The 12,833-nt window shown below is 40.3% G+C and overlaps 1 protein-coding gene across 4 annotated transcripts; it reads right to left on the bottom strand.

Annotated features, from left to right (window-relative positions):
- Positions 1-14: 14 nt before the first annotated feature.
- Positions 15-8,430, bottom strand: LOC113009723 (uncharacterized). 4 transcript variants are annotated; one of them, XM_080291571.1, is made up of 15 exons: positions 8,064-8,430; positions 5,952-6,110; positions 5,690-5,731; positions 4,839-4,957; positions 4,548-4,641; positions 4,252-4,377; positions 3,887-3,930; positions 3,689-3,758; positions 3,340-3,554; positions 2,563-2,743; positions 2,310-2,393; positions 1,454-1,599; positions 1,091-1,332; positions 896-1,005; positions 15-699 (listed from the first exon to the last, which is right to left on the bottom strand). In XM_080291571.1, the coding sequence occupies exons 1-15, from the start codon at positions 8,190-8,192 to the stop codon at positions 550-552; spliced, it is 1,911 nt and encodes a 636-aa protein (XP_080147697.1). In that variant the 5' UTR covers positions 8,193-8,430; the 3' UTR covers positions 15-549. The 4 variants fall into 4 exon arrangements, 2 of the variants coding, with proteins under 2 accessions (XP_080147697.1, XP_026003985.1); XM_026148200.2 differs by having other exon boundaries at positions 4,467-4,641; positions 8,064-8,428; XR_003270238.2 differs by lacking the exon at positions 896-1,005 and adding an exon at positions 808-895 and having other exon boundaries at positions 561-699; positions 4,467-4,641.
- Positions 8,431-12,833: the final 4,403 nt, after the last annotated feature.

Raw genomic sequence — 12,833 nt, forward strand, 5'->3', positions numbered from 1 at the left:
TTATTCTTTCAGAATTCTTTTTAAATGAAACTTTATTCAACTTGTGAATTTAAAGCAGATTTATACCCATATACAGAATATCAAGAACAACAGCTGTTAGAAAATACAAGAGAAAGTGAAAACATAGATTGCTATTCAATGTTAAATGTGCTCTTCGTAAGTGCCATTTTAATAATTAATGAAAGAAAACACACCTTATCTGCATCAACAAATAAACTCAACATGGATCCATCAACTCTGACTTGGCCCTGCCAAAAACATCTAAGACCTTGTGTGTTGAGTACCATTCCTTCCCGTTCTTTTAAAATACATGATTCTACTTATCAAAAAATGCGCACAGGTTCTATTATAAACACTACACGGTTTAAAACCATCAGACTGAGGTCTTTACAAAATACAAACACTGGTCTAATCTACAGCATCGTGTCACCAGCACCAAAGTGCACACAGAGCAAATTGCGTCCTTTTAGTCATGTTGTTAACATCACACAGAAACGTTTAATCTCCAGTGAGAGGGAATTCTCTTCATAATCTCATCATCACTTCTCTTCAGTTGTCCTCTCCGTCTCGCAGCACCTTGTGCACAGCTCTGTTTAACAGGGCCAGCAGGTCCACAGCCCCAGCCACTCCCCTTGGCAGGTAGAGCTCCAGAGAAGAGGAGGCGGCATGAGGCAGGCGCAAATCTTGCATGCTGGCATCCTGAGAGGGGAAAAAAAAAAAAAAAAAAAAAAAAAAAAAAAGGAATAGTGAGGGAAATGTGACAAAGATTCATCTCTTGACAAAGGAAAAGGAGCTATATTTTATCACCTTGGATAGTTGATGCTGGTGGTGATTCTTGTGAATTTGAATCACAATTAAAGGCAGGATTTTAAGGATTTTTATGTTAAACACCAACCTGAGAGTAAAAACACAGAGAAATGAATCTGGGGAAGCCAAGAGGAGGCAAACGGTCAGCTCCTGTGATGAAGGTGAGGAGGTCTTCAAAGGAAAACTCTGCCTTGCCGTCTGATTGTGCAAACAGAGACATATTTTAACTAACCTGAAACACTAGAAGCATCTTTATTCTTTCCACCACACCCTCCAACCTTACCACGCACTAAAGTGAGGATTGTTTCCCAGTGTCCAGCTGTGGCCTCCTCATCTGCCCTCAGTTGGGCATCTGAAGTGCTAAAGCTGATGGTAAAAAGCTGCTTGAACTCTTCCAGACTCAGAGGCTGCTGCGGTGCACTCGTCATAACTGGGGCAAAAATTTCCCAGTGGGACTGAACCATGTCCCACAGCCCACCACAGCTATTCAGCCCCTCAGTAAACTGGGAGATCATTTTAGTCACCCTGAAGGACAGCAAGTGGATTAAATTTAACTTTTGTATTTAGAAAGGGCAACATTTGCATGTAGCTCAAGTTGAAACTGTCGACACCATGTGTATGACGTATGCTTCTGTGTGTGCACTACCTGTCGTAGATGTAGTGTTTTACCAGGCGACTATAAATGGCTGGCATTTCATCAGAGTTGGCTGAACAGATCTCAGGGATCCCACAGCGTGACACCCAGTCGCACAGACTGGGAGACAGCAGCTTTACATCAGTACAACTATGTAGCTGTGAGAGCAGAGGAACATCATTTGTGTGCGGCACACAGAAGGCAATTATGTACACAGGACTGAGGGTTTAATACAGAGAAGAGTTTAAAGGTGAGGGGGGAAAAACTGCCATACAAACAGTTCATCATTCTACAGCTGAAGGCAGAAACAAGATGTTATTCAGCACTGTAATTATGCTACAGTCACATTAGGAAACCACTACAATTGCCATGGTATATGCAGTGATCTCACAATCTCATCGAAATGGTTACTTAAGACAGGGACCAGGTCTGTGACCTGTGTTCAAAGGGACTATCACACATCAGGAGGGTGATTGAATGGCAGTAAGATGCAGTCTGCTATCAGACTGTATTGAATAGGGTCATTTGGCAGTTACAAAGTCTTTTGTCATCCGTTGCTTTCTCTACTACACAGAAACTCACAGTTCCCAGTTATTTTTAGTGTCCAAGCAGAACCTCACAAATATGAAAAAGAAATTCCTTCACAAGTTGTTGCACAACCAACTTCTGGGCAACCAGTGGGTTGGTGCAGCTATGAGGTTACCATCCTATTTTTACTCCAGTGTGACCGATCCATCAATAAAATAACTGGTTTATATTAAGATCACCGTTATCCAAACTAACCATGTATAATAACACAGGTACAGCAGTATATCAAGTTTTTAAATATGTTACAATTAGAGTTGTGAGTTTTCTTCTTGTGTGCTACCTCTTTCAGTTGGATTTGGACTTCGGTATCAATAATGTCCCGCCAGTTGAAGTCTTCTAATGTTATACTGTGGCAACACATCACCTGTGACAGTAAAATAAGCCATACAGACAAAGATTGTGCTGGTAATACCTGACACAGCTACAGGGCATCAGAAAAAGTAATCTAATATCACATTCGCAAAGAATAGGCAATACTGTATGACAAATTCTTGTAGTGCCTACACTAGCACACATTCAGTTAAGGACTCTACCTGATACAATGCAGGGTGAAGGCAACAAAGTCCAGGCCCACCCTGAGCCAGCGACCAGCCAATGAGAACCCCAGCTTCATAGTACTTCCTCTCCTCAAGAGCTGTGAAGTTGCAGGTCATGAACAGACTTCCTGGAAGACCCTCAAACACACAGCTGTGCTGCAGCTCCAGCAGCATCAGCCTGCATGAGAAGAAATGTAGACATGAATTAACAAATGACACCTTTATGCTTTGGTGTTTTGGCAGAAACCTCTTTCAGAAGAACTGAACATTTCTCTCAGAATGGTGGAGCACCAAAACAAACAAAACAAAACAAAACGAAAACGAAACCTAGATGCCATTATTGTGTCATTCATCAAAGAAAAAAAGAAAAATCAGCTGCTACCTTTCCATTTTGTATTGCTGTAAATACCATCTGTTCACATATTTGGGGTTTTGGACGGTTGATCAAACAACACAATCAGTTTTATTACCACACCGTCTTCTGGGATCCTGAACTATCATGATGAGCATTTGACACAATTTTCACATTGTTTACTGCAGCCCCAAAATGTATAGAATATGATCCTATTATAGACTACATGCTACCATGTGGAAATCTTTTTGTGAGCCAGTTTTCCAATTACAAAAAAAAGTGAATATTAAATCTTGATGAAATTCATACAGTCATGTTGGATCAGAGTTTGAATAAATTAGCTTCAGTATAGAAAACCATACAACTTATTTTATGCCTGAAGCCATCAGCTCCAGCAATAATTTCAGGGAAATGATGAGGACCTGAAAAACTCCCTGACAGGGGCCTCGTGGCTGTCGGGCTCTTCTCCACTGAAGGAGATAACAGGCGTCGCCCTGAAGCAGAAGTCGGGCCTCCTCACCACCTCCAGAGCGCCGTGGAGTAGATCTGTCCGCCTCACCTGGATGTGAGTTTTCAATCCTGGATCTACGTTCTCCTGTCTGAACGCTCTCAGGATGGTGTCCAGGTCAACAGTGGACTGCGCACAAAAGATGCAAGTTTAACAGGAGACAAAGATGATGATGATAATAATAATAATAATAATAATAATAATAATAATACAACAAACTGAATTTAGGATTGACTTTTTTATCTTTTATCCTCCAAACTCACCTTCTTTGTATCCCTGCAGATGCTAGGCTTGATTATTAGCTCACTTTTACCATCTTGGCAGCTGTCTGTGCTGCTCCCCCCCCCCAAAAAAAAAAAAAAAAAAAAAAAAAAAAAAACCCACACAAATTCAGATAATGCAGCTATTTAGTTTGTCACTAATCATTTCTAAATGTGTATTCACAGGAAATGTTTTCTTGCCTTTTTACCACAAGTGTCTCACTTGCTGACCCTTCAGATTCTGTCTGTAAGGAGAAGAGAACTTTATAAACTACAGACAAAATGGAGGCAGACTGAGCAAAGCTAAAGCAGATTGGAGAAATAAACGAAATAATTAAAGATCCCGTGTTCCCCGGTTCACAGGAACAAGGCGTCCAGGGGTCCATGAGCCATTTTAAACACTTGCTGTCGTTTCTGTTTTTTCACAGAAGCCAAATTATCTTTAAACTGAATCTTAACACACAAAGTTGTCTTTATGGCTTTTGAAATATAAAAATGTATCAGATCCAAGTCCTACTTTTATAATGATCACATCAGGGTATTAGTAATGAAGCAGCAGTAGTTACCTCTGAGTAGTCGTGGTGGCTCAGGATATATAAAGCACCATGTTCAGAGATCCTGAGGACCTGCTCTCCAGTCCAGCCCTCTGAAGGGGTGTCAGGGACAAACAGCACTCTGGAGCTCTGCACACACTGGAAACAACCACCACATTCAGCAATGTTCTGTGTACTAAAATGAACAGACTTTAAGACACCTCAGGCAGAACACATCTCACACCCACCTGCAGATATGTAAATGAAAACTTTTGTCCTGCCTGTTTTACAAAGTGCCCCTGAAAGAGCATCGCCAGTCGACCCTTCACCTGAGTGGCTGACCAGCTGTGGTCAATGGTGATGCGAGCAGTCATCATCATGGCTTCCAGAGCTGCTTGGTCTTTATTCTTTGGAACTATTTGTCTGGAAGAACAGAAAATAACATTTACTTCACTGAAAAATGTTATGAACAGTAGAGTAGATTCAAACAGAGCTATGTAAACACCTTTTATTGCCACAATCATCACTTTAGAAACAGTGGGAGCTACTCAAACATTCACTGACCTAAAATGGCATTTTGAATAAGATTTTATGGTATTCTTTCCTACATAAACACTCACCTGTCCAGCTGTGACATAGAGTGTCCTCTGGGTAAACAGACCACGTCTTTAACCACCAGGCTTTTCTTCTGAGGAATCAGTCTCTTCCATTTGAGATGACCAGCTTTGTTAGAATATGGCTGAAATACACAGAATAAACCCTCAGTGTTACATGTTGGATTCACGAACAGGAGAATATCCTAAAGTTACAATGGGGCAAAACTGTGCAGGAAATGGGAAATATGGTTTCCATTTTGGCAGAAAATAAAGTTTGAAAAAACTGATTGAACTTTGATTAAAAAGCTTAAATCGTTGATGATAAATAATGTGCTGGAGACTGAAGTCAACATTTTTCTGACACTGTGGAAGAAAGATGAACAGATTCATCAATATTAAGGTCAAGCCTACAATAAAAATATAAAGTAGTAGTAGTAATGTAGAAAGAAAAAGTTCTTTTTTAATACACTTGAAAGTGTGAATTGTGAATATTTTCTGAAGGAAATTTTATTTAAATCTTATGATGTCTAATTCATTTTTCATTTTTTATTGTCCGCCTGGTTTGGGATGAAGAACCAATTTCATATAATACACACGTTAACCAATGTTAGGGAGGCAATTTAAGCTCCTTGAGGCGACTGTTGTTCTGATTTGGTATGAACTGATTTGAATTAACATTGCTGTGCTTTGTTCTAATTCCAGTAGGGGAACTGGACCACTGCACCATATAGTTATATACTGTTTGCACTGCTCTCACTGTTTGTATGCAGCATCCCTGCTCTAGAGTCCAGGCTGCAAATCAAATGCCTGAGTCGGTGATATGTTATGAAGAGTCATGACATATCAGTAATGAATAAAGGATTCCCTGACTTTACCATTGCTGGATGACTCTTTGACTTTCTGATAGAAGGAATCACCTACAGGAAGGAAAAACAAGAAGGGTGAATAAAAACAAGAAATGTGAACTAAAAAAAAAAGGAATACAAATAAGATGAACATTGTAGAGAAGCAATAAAGTAAAGTAAAAACCCATTCCTGGAGGTCCTGACCAGCTATTTAGCATGGGATGTCTTTTTTTCTACTACAAATTTCTTACTTTCTTACCAAGTGGTTTATAACTTCTGCCTTATTACTAACCTCCAGCTCTATCTCTACTTCTTGTTTGCAGACCACAGCAGAGCAGTGAGGTTCTTCCTGGTCTGGGGAATCTGTTTCAGCCTGGTGTCTGGGTTGAGTTTGGACCTGCTGCTCAGGGGCTTCCTCGGAGTTGGAGAACAGAGGACTCGCCATGTATCGCTGTGTACAAGAGGAGGACAAGGAGCTGGCTTGTTATGTATGAGCACACGAATGATGCAACAAAAGAATATGTGAGTCCGCATCATTAACCATCAGGCAGCAAAACACCATTGTTGTTTTGAATACATGAGTTGTAGTTTCAACATTGTGGATCCACTACAACATCAGAACAATTCTACTCACTGCAATGATGAGAGCTGATTAATCACAGTGTTTTGAAATTATGGCTTTGGCTCTGGTTCAGTTGTCCTTTTGCTTGATTGAACAGTTTCAGTGATGTATCTGAAGCAACACTGATTGTTGGAATAACAACAATCAGTGATATTAGATCATGTTGTGGCTTGTAGTCTAACTTGGTGCTTTTTGCTTGACAGGTTTGACAGCAGATTGTTATTTAGCTGTACCAACAGAATTTCATCAATTTTATATCAGAAATTCTTGAGAGAGTAGTAGTAAAGCTAATCATCTACAGAGAAATGACTTATCTGAAGAGTTTCGGTCAGGTTTCAGAGCTCAGAGTACAGAAACAGCCTAAGCAATGGTTACAAATGGTGGCCTCTGACAGTGGCCTCATCTCTGTGCTTGTCCGGCTAGAACAGATTGATACTGTTGACCATAAGATTTTATTACACCAATGAGAACATGCAGTGGGTATTAAAGGTACTGCACTGCAGTGGAATCATATCTTTCTAACAAACTCAAATTTGTTCATTCCATTTACATTATACATGTTTCCTTTAGGCCAGAGGGCCACTTGCGTCTCACGTCATCCCTATATCGGCGTAAAGAAATATAATGCAGTTTGGCTCTTTAAGTTTTTGTTTTTTTTGTTCAAGAGGATTTCTTTGTTGTTGAATGCAACATTAAAATAAGTTCTTTAAAAAGCAAAGAAATTATTTAATGATGGCAAACGTGTCGAGTGATTGTCTGTGTTAGTTCAGTGAGAGTTATTCGCAAAGAAAACAATTTTCACTTGCAGTCAATAACTAATGTCTGCATTATTATTTTGATAGATTCAAACAAAGTTATAGCAGAAGTGCTGCCATGTGTCTGGCCAGAAAGACAGTACCAATTTGTTTATTTGGCAGTTCAATGAAAGTCTTCAGTTTGTTAAGAGTGAGAAGAAAAAATGTGCGTTTACGTGATTGATGATGATTGTTGTCTTCCCATTCATTTACCATTCATTTTCTCTGTTGTACCATTATAGGGTCTACCTTACAATATAAAAAGTGTCTAGGGGCGACTGTTGTTATGATTTTGCACTGTATAAATAAAATTGAAGATGTCTTGTTGATGCTAGAGGTGAGAAAGCATATGGGCTACAGGAGCAAAAGTCCACACCAGGTGCCACTCTTATCAGCTAAGACCAGGAAACTGAGGCCACAATTTCCATGGTCTCAGAAAGATTCATGAACAGAAGATTGGAAAAATGTATGTATGTATGTATGTATGTATGTATGTAGTAGGAGACATCTTCTAACACATTTGGTGCACTTGGTAACAACTGAGAAAATGCCACCAACTGGGATGTGGTAGAACAAGAGAGTGTAGCTGACAAATCTGCAGCAATTATGTTGTTGAAAAATGCCATGAAAGCAGTTCTAAATTGAAAAAGGGTTTCCATCCCAGTACCAGCAAGGTGCAAGTGAAAGTAAAGTCTGAATGGAAACGCAGAACAATATCTATACATCTACAGTTCTACATACAAAGTAAAACCAAACAGGTTTGGTGAGTATTTAAAGCAATACCTCTCTGTACTGTCTAGAAGTAGGACATCAACCCTTTAAGGTGTATTTATATGTTAGTTCTGAGGTTAGTCAAAAGATATTGGATCTGATTATGATATACCACCACTCTGCTCATCATATGAGCTTCAAAAAGTTTCCTGATGGGGTCAGCACTATTTATAAATCACACATAATGTCTTGCAGTGAAGTATTTAAAAAGACACACCTGGTGAACGCTGTATTCCTCCTCTTCCTCCTGTGTTATCAAGACCTTACAGGGCTCCTTGGAAGAAAACACTTTCATTTCAATGTTTTCTTTAATGACCAGTGACACTGGTTTCTTCCCACACGCCATCCTTCCTAAAATGACACCGTTTACGGTATCTAACCTTTGCTTGTTCTTTATTTTGTCCTTATTCTTACTACCTCTTTTTTGCAGGCTTCTTGTGACTCAAAGCTGATTTCATGCTAATTAAGTGTTCTCTTGCTTAGCTGAGAGGGAACCACCAAACATCTAAACAGGTGAAGTTTCATTACCTCAAGCTGCAACCTATCAGTCTAAAGCTGTAGTTGGCTCACAGTTGTGTTCTCAGGCTGTGATTGGTTGTGTGGATAATCTAGAAGCTGATATTTATGGGAGTTCTGTTTAAAAACAGTGTGACTTTTGAAAGGACGGTTTGTGTATAGGAAATGAATTACTGCTGTACCACGTGTGAAACAAAATAAAAAATGAAATGAAAAAAAGCTCTGCCTGATTCAAAAGTAGCTTTAGAAGTACAACATATGGCCCAATCAATGCAACTTTGTCTCTGTAGAGCTTGAAGGAGACTTGTCCTCAAGTTATAGACACTGTCATGAGAAAAGGTCACTAATCATGCTATCCTAAGAATTTCTTTCATCATAAGGCTGATTATTAAAATACTGCTCTTAAAGCTATCATACCATTATTAACAAAAACATTCATTTACCTTATTAAAATATGGACTGCAAGGAGAAAGTCTGTAACACATTATTTCAGAATCCATATTTTTATTTCCTTCTTTAAAATTATTATTCAGGCTTAATTTTCATTCACTTCAACTTTCCTGTTAAAAGTACTGCAAAAATTAATTGTTACAACATGTAAGTTTACAAGGAAGACATTTCAGGACCTTTGATTTGAAACAGTGTAAAATAACAGCTAAAAAATGATAAAGAAATGACTTAGGCTTAAGCGTGAGCTTTGGTAGCAGGTACTAGGAAACAATGATTCCATATCTAATTATGTTTATTCATTTCACTGAGACTGTGGCGAATAATAAAACCCCACACTGAACAGTCTTTAATCAGCAGGATCAAAAACTGAAAATTTACCATTTAATATCCTTCATGAGGTTCAAATGGATCCGATGAAATGTCACATGGATAAATCGAGTTAGTATCTTTGTGTATTTCTTAAAACTTAAATCAGGAAATTTATTTTTACATGGAAAGACCTGGTGTTGGATGCTTTCACCAACACCACCTTCTTTACGCTTTCCCCCTGATTCCTTCAATAATGTTTCACAGGGTCAGACAGTCAGAGCTCAGGGTCCTCTTGGTGGCACCCAAGTGTCCATCAACAGTCTGGTTCCCTACTCCCTGCAGGGTCTTGAACAGGGACCTGTGGCAGCTCAAAAGGAGAATGGACCTTAGCTGTAGAAATATCGGTATGGCATTCATCTCCAGGTTTTTTCCAGCCTTACAAATGCACTTGAAGGGAATCTGTCATTCTTGACTGACCTCAAGCCCTTAGTTTATCATACCATGCAGAATTTAAGTTCTTCTCCAACAAGGAGACCATGTCAGAGGCTCTGGGCTGCATTATCTTTGCAGTACAGAAACTGTGATTTGGATTTGCTATATCCACTCCAGTCATTGCATCTGAAAGTACAAGGGATAAGGCTCTGTTCAGACAGTGACTTTCTCACTGGCTTGGTGACACAATAAAACAAGAGTATGAAGCAGCACGTGTGCCTGCCCCCCAGGGGAAATCTGTGCAGTGGCATCCCAGACAACATTTTACATATTCACTAGGTTCTACTGTCTTAATGTGGCCTTTGGGTCCATGCTGTGATCAAGTGTTCTGCCATTAGCATTTCTTCCTATTGACACTGCTTTGTCCCATCATCACCTTTCAATTCTAAGGTTTTACATATAAAAATATAATAAAAATTGTCTGGTCTTTTTTTTTTTTTTTTTTTTAAACAATTGGGTAGATATAACCTCAGGTGAACAACATATGAATTAATGCGCTGTCATTATTTAAGAAAAGCTAAGCCAAATGCAGAAGGTGTAAGTGAATCGCTAAAAACACCTTACTGCTGCCATTAAAAAGGAAAGCAGCAGCCAGGTGCTTCTATTCGAATGCTTTTGGTTAACCGACTAATTTTCTAACTATTTAAAGTCCATGCTTGTGTAGTGAGATTCATTAGTGGAAAGACTTGCTAGTCCTCTCTGGAGTAGATCATCATTAGACTCAACCAGCTAAACATGTTAAATGTTTATTTTATTTTGCATTTTTGTTAAATAAACAATTAAACAGTGGAATCTGTTGTGTGCAATTTTACACCTGAGGTTATATTTAAATTATTTTAGAAGCTGCTAAAGACCAGATTATTTTTAAAAACCATGTTCTGATATTAAAAGAAAACTTTTAACTATGACTGCAAGCTATCCACTTTGTTTACTGCCACTTGCAATCAGGAGAGAAGGGAACAGAAATTATGATGGTGGTCCTGTGTTTCCTGATAATGGTGATTCGCGGCAGTCACTCCAAATGTCTTGGACAAGATTCTGAGAAGCCGGGTGTGAGCTACGACTTGGTATTTCTAATGTTACCTTTGTTTATCACATTATCTAACTTCCAAGAAGTCTTGTGCATTTCCTTTTCACTGTCATGGAATGCATACTGCTCCATGCACCATCGTTTTCCCTGAGATGACTGGAGGCTGATGTGTGTCACAAGTTTGTCCCAAAAAATTGATTCTGTTCATCTGGACGTAGCATTTTCAGTCGGAGAAACGTTTCGTAACTTTTCCAAGTTCTTCAGTCTCAGTTAACTGCAGGTTTTTCTTATAAACAGTACATTTGCATAATGACTGAAACTAGCACCACTGAATGAACAATGGGCTGTGAGGTCAGTTCCCTTGATGCAAATTGTCATGACCATTGAGCAACAACTACTGATCAATGGCCATGAGTACAATTCACAGAGAGTTGGGGAATGGCTGCAATCACAGCCTTGTAAGATGGCAAAAGATGGACCCTTTGGCCCCCTCCTCGATTGCCAGAGATGGTCTTTCCCTTTTCACATAAATGGCCTCCTTAACTCCCCATTCAAACCAGCGTTCCTCCCTGTCCAGGATGTGTACATCCTCATCATGGAAAGAGTGTCCACTGGCCTGTAGGTGTAAATAGACTGCAGAGTCCTGGCCTGACGAGGTAGCTCTTCTGTGTTGTGCCATCCGCTTCGCCAGCGGTTGTTTGGTTTCCCTGATGTATAAATCCTGGCAATCCCCATGCACTTAACAGCGTACACTATGTTACTCTGTTTGTGTCAGGGGACCCGATCCTTGGGGTGGACCAATTTTTGGTGCAGTGTGTTTTGGGGTTTAAAGGCTACAAAGACACGGTGTTTAGAAAAAATGTGTCTCAACTGCTCTGATACTCCTGATACATACAGGATCACTACAGGTTTTTGCTTAGTCAGCGGTTGTCCTTCTCTCCTGGATCGGCTGGAGCTTTCTTTAGGTGCCTTTCCAGCTTTGACAAATGTCCAGATGGGATAACCACATTTACTCAGGACTTTCTTGATGCGATGTTCTTCTGCCTCCCGAACCGTTGTGTCTGATCTGTATGCGTAGGTTTACAGTACACGTCAGCTTTTAGATGTCCCCCATTACTGATGGAAATCTCACAGTCTAAGAAGGCTAACCTGCCACTTTTCATATCCTCCCTGGTGAATTTGATGTGTTGGTCCACCGAGTTAATGTGATCCGTGAAATGTGGTACGTCCTGAGATTTGACTTTCACACAGGTGTCATCCACATACCTGAACCAATGGCTTGGTGGTGTTCCAGGGTAGGATAGCAAGCCCTCTTTTCCACTTCTTCCATGTACAAATTGGACACGGTGGGTGAAACTGGGGAGCCCATGGCACACCCATGTTTCTTCCTGTAGAAATGACCCTTGAATGTGAAGTAGGTGGAATGAAGACACAGTTCCAAAAGCAAACACACTTGGTCGATGCTGAGAGTGGTCTTGTTGCTGAGGTTGGGGTCATCCTGTAATCTCTTAAGGACTACCTCCAACGCTTCTGTGACAGGGATGCAAGTGAAGAGAGATGTAACATCGTACAAGACCACGGTTTCATCTGCCTCCATAATGACATCTCTCACTTTCTCAACAAAATCCAGGGTGTTCTGGATGCAGTGTTCAGAGCTGCCTACCGACGGGTTGAGGATCGAAGACCTCCTATCCCAGTGTTCCCTCAGTGGTGCTGGTTTCAGCCATTCTGCAAAAGTACTGTTTATAAGATTGGGGAAACCTGCAGTCAGCTGAGACTGAAGAAATCACTTGGATGAGTGACGAAATGTTTCTCCCACTGAAAACACTACATCCAGATGAACAGAATCAACTTTTTGGGGGATTTACTTACCAGGGTTATGATAATAATAATAATAATGGATTGCTTTTCGGGGCCCTCAAAGCGCTTTACAATTCCACTAGTCATTCATTCTCACATTCACACACTGGTGGAGGCAAGCTACAGTTGTAGCCACAGCTGCCCTGGGGCAGAAGCGAGGCTGCCATATCGCGCCATCGGCCCCTCTGGCCATCAGGTGAAGGCCAGTAGGTGAAGTGTCTTGCCCAAGGACACAACGACCGAGACTGTTCGAGCCGGGGCTCGAACCGGCAACCTTCCAGACACAAGACGAACTGTAACCGATAACGATCGCCCCGGGTTATGAGGAAT

This window comes from Astatotilapia calliptera, chromosome 17 (genome assembly GCF_964374335.1).
Source record: "Astatotilapia calliptera chromosome 17, fAstCal68.1, whole genome shotgun sequence".
NCBI lineage: Eukaryota > Metazoa > Chordata > Actinopteri > Cichliformes > Cichlidae > Astatotilapia > Astatotilapia calliptera.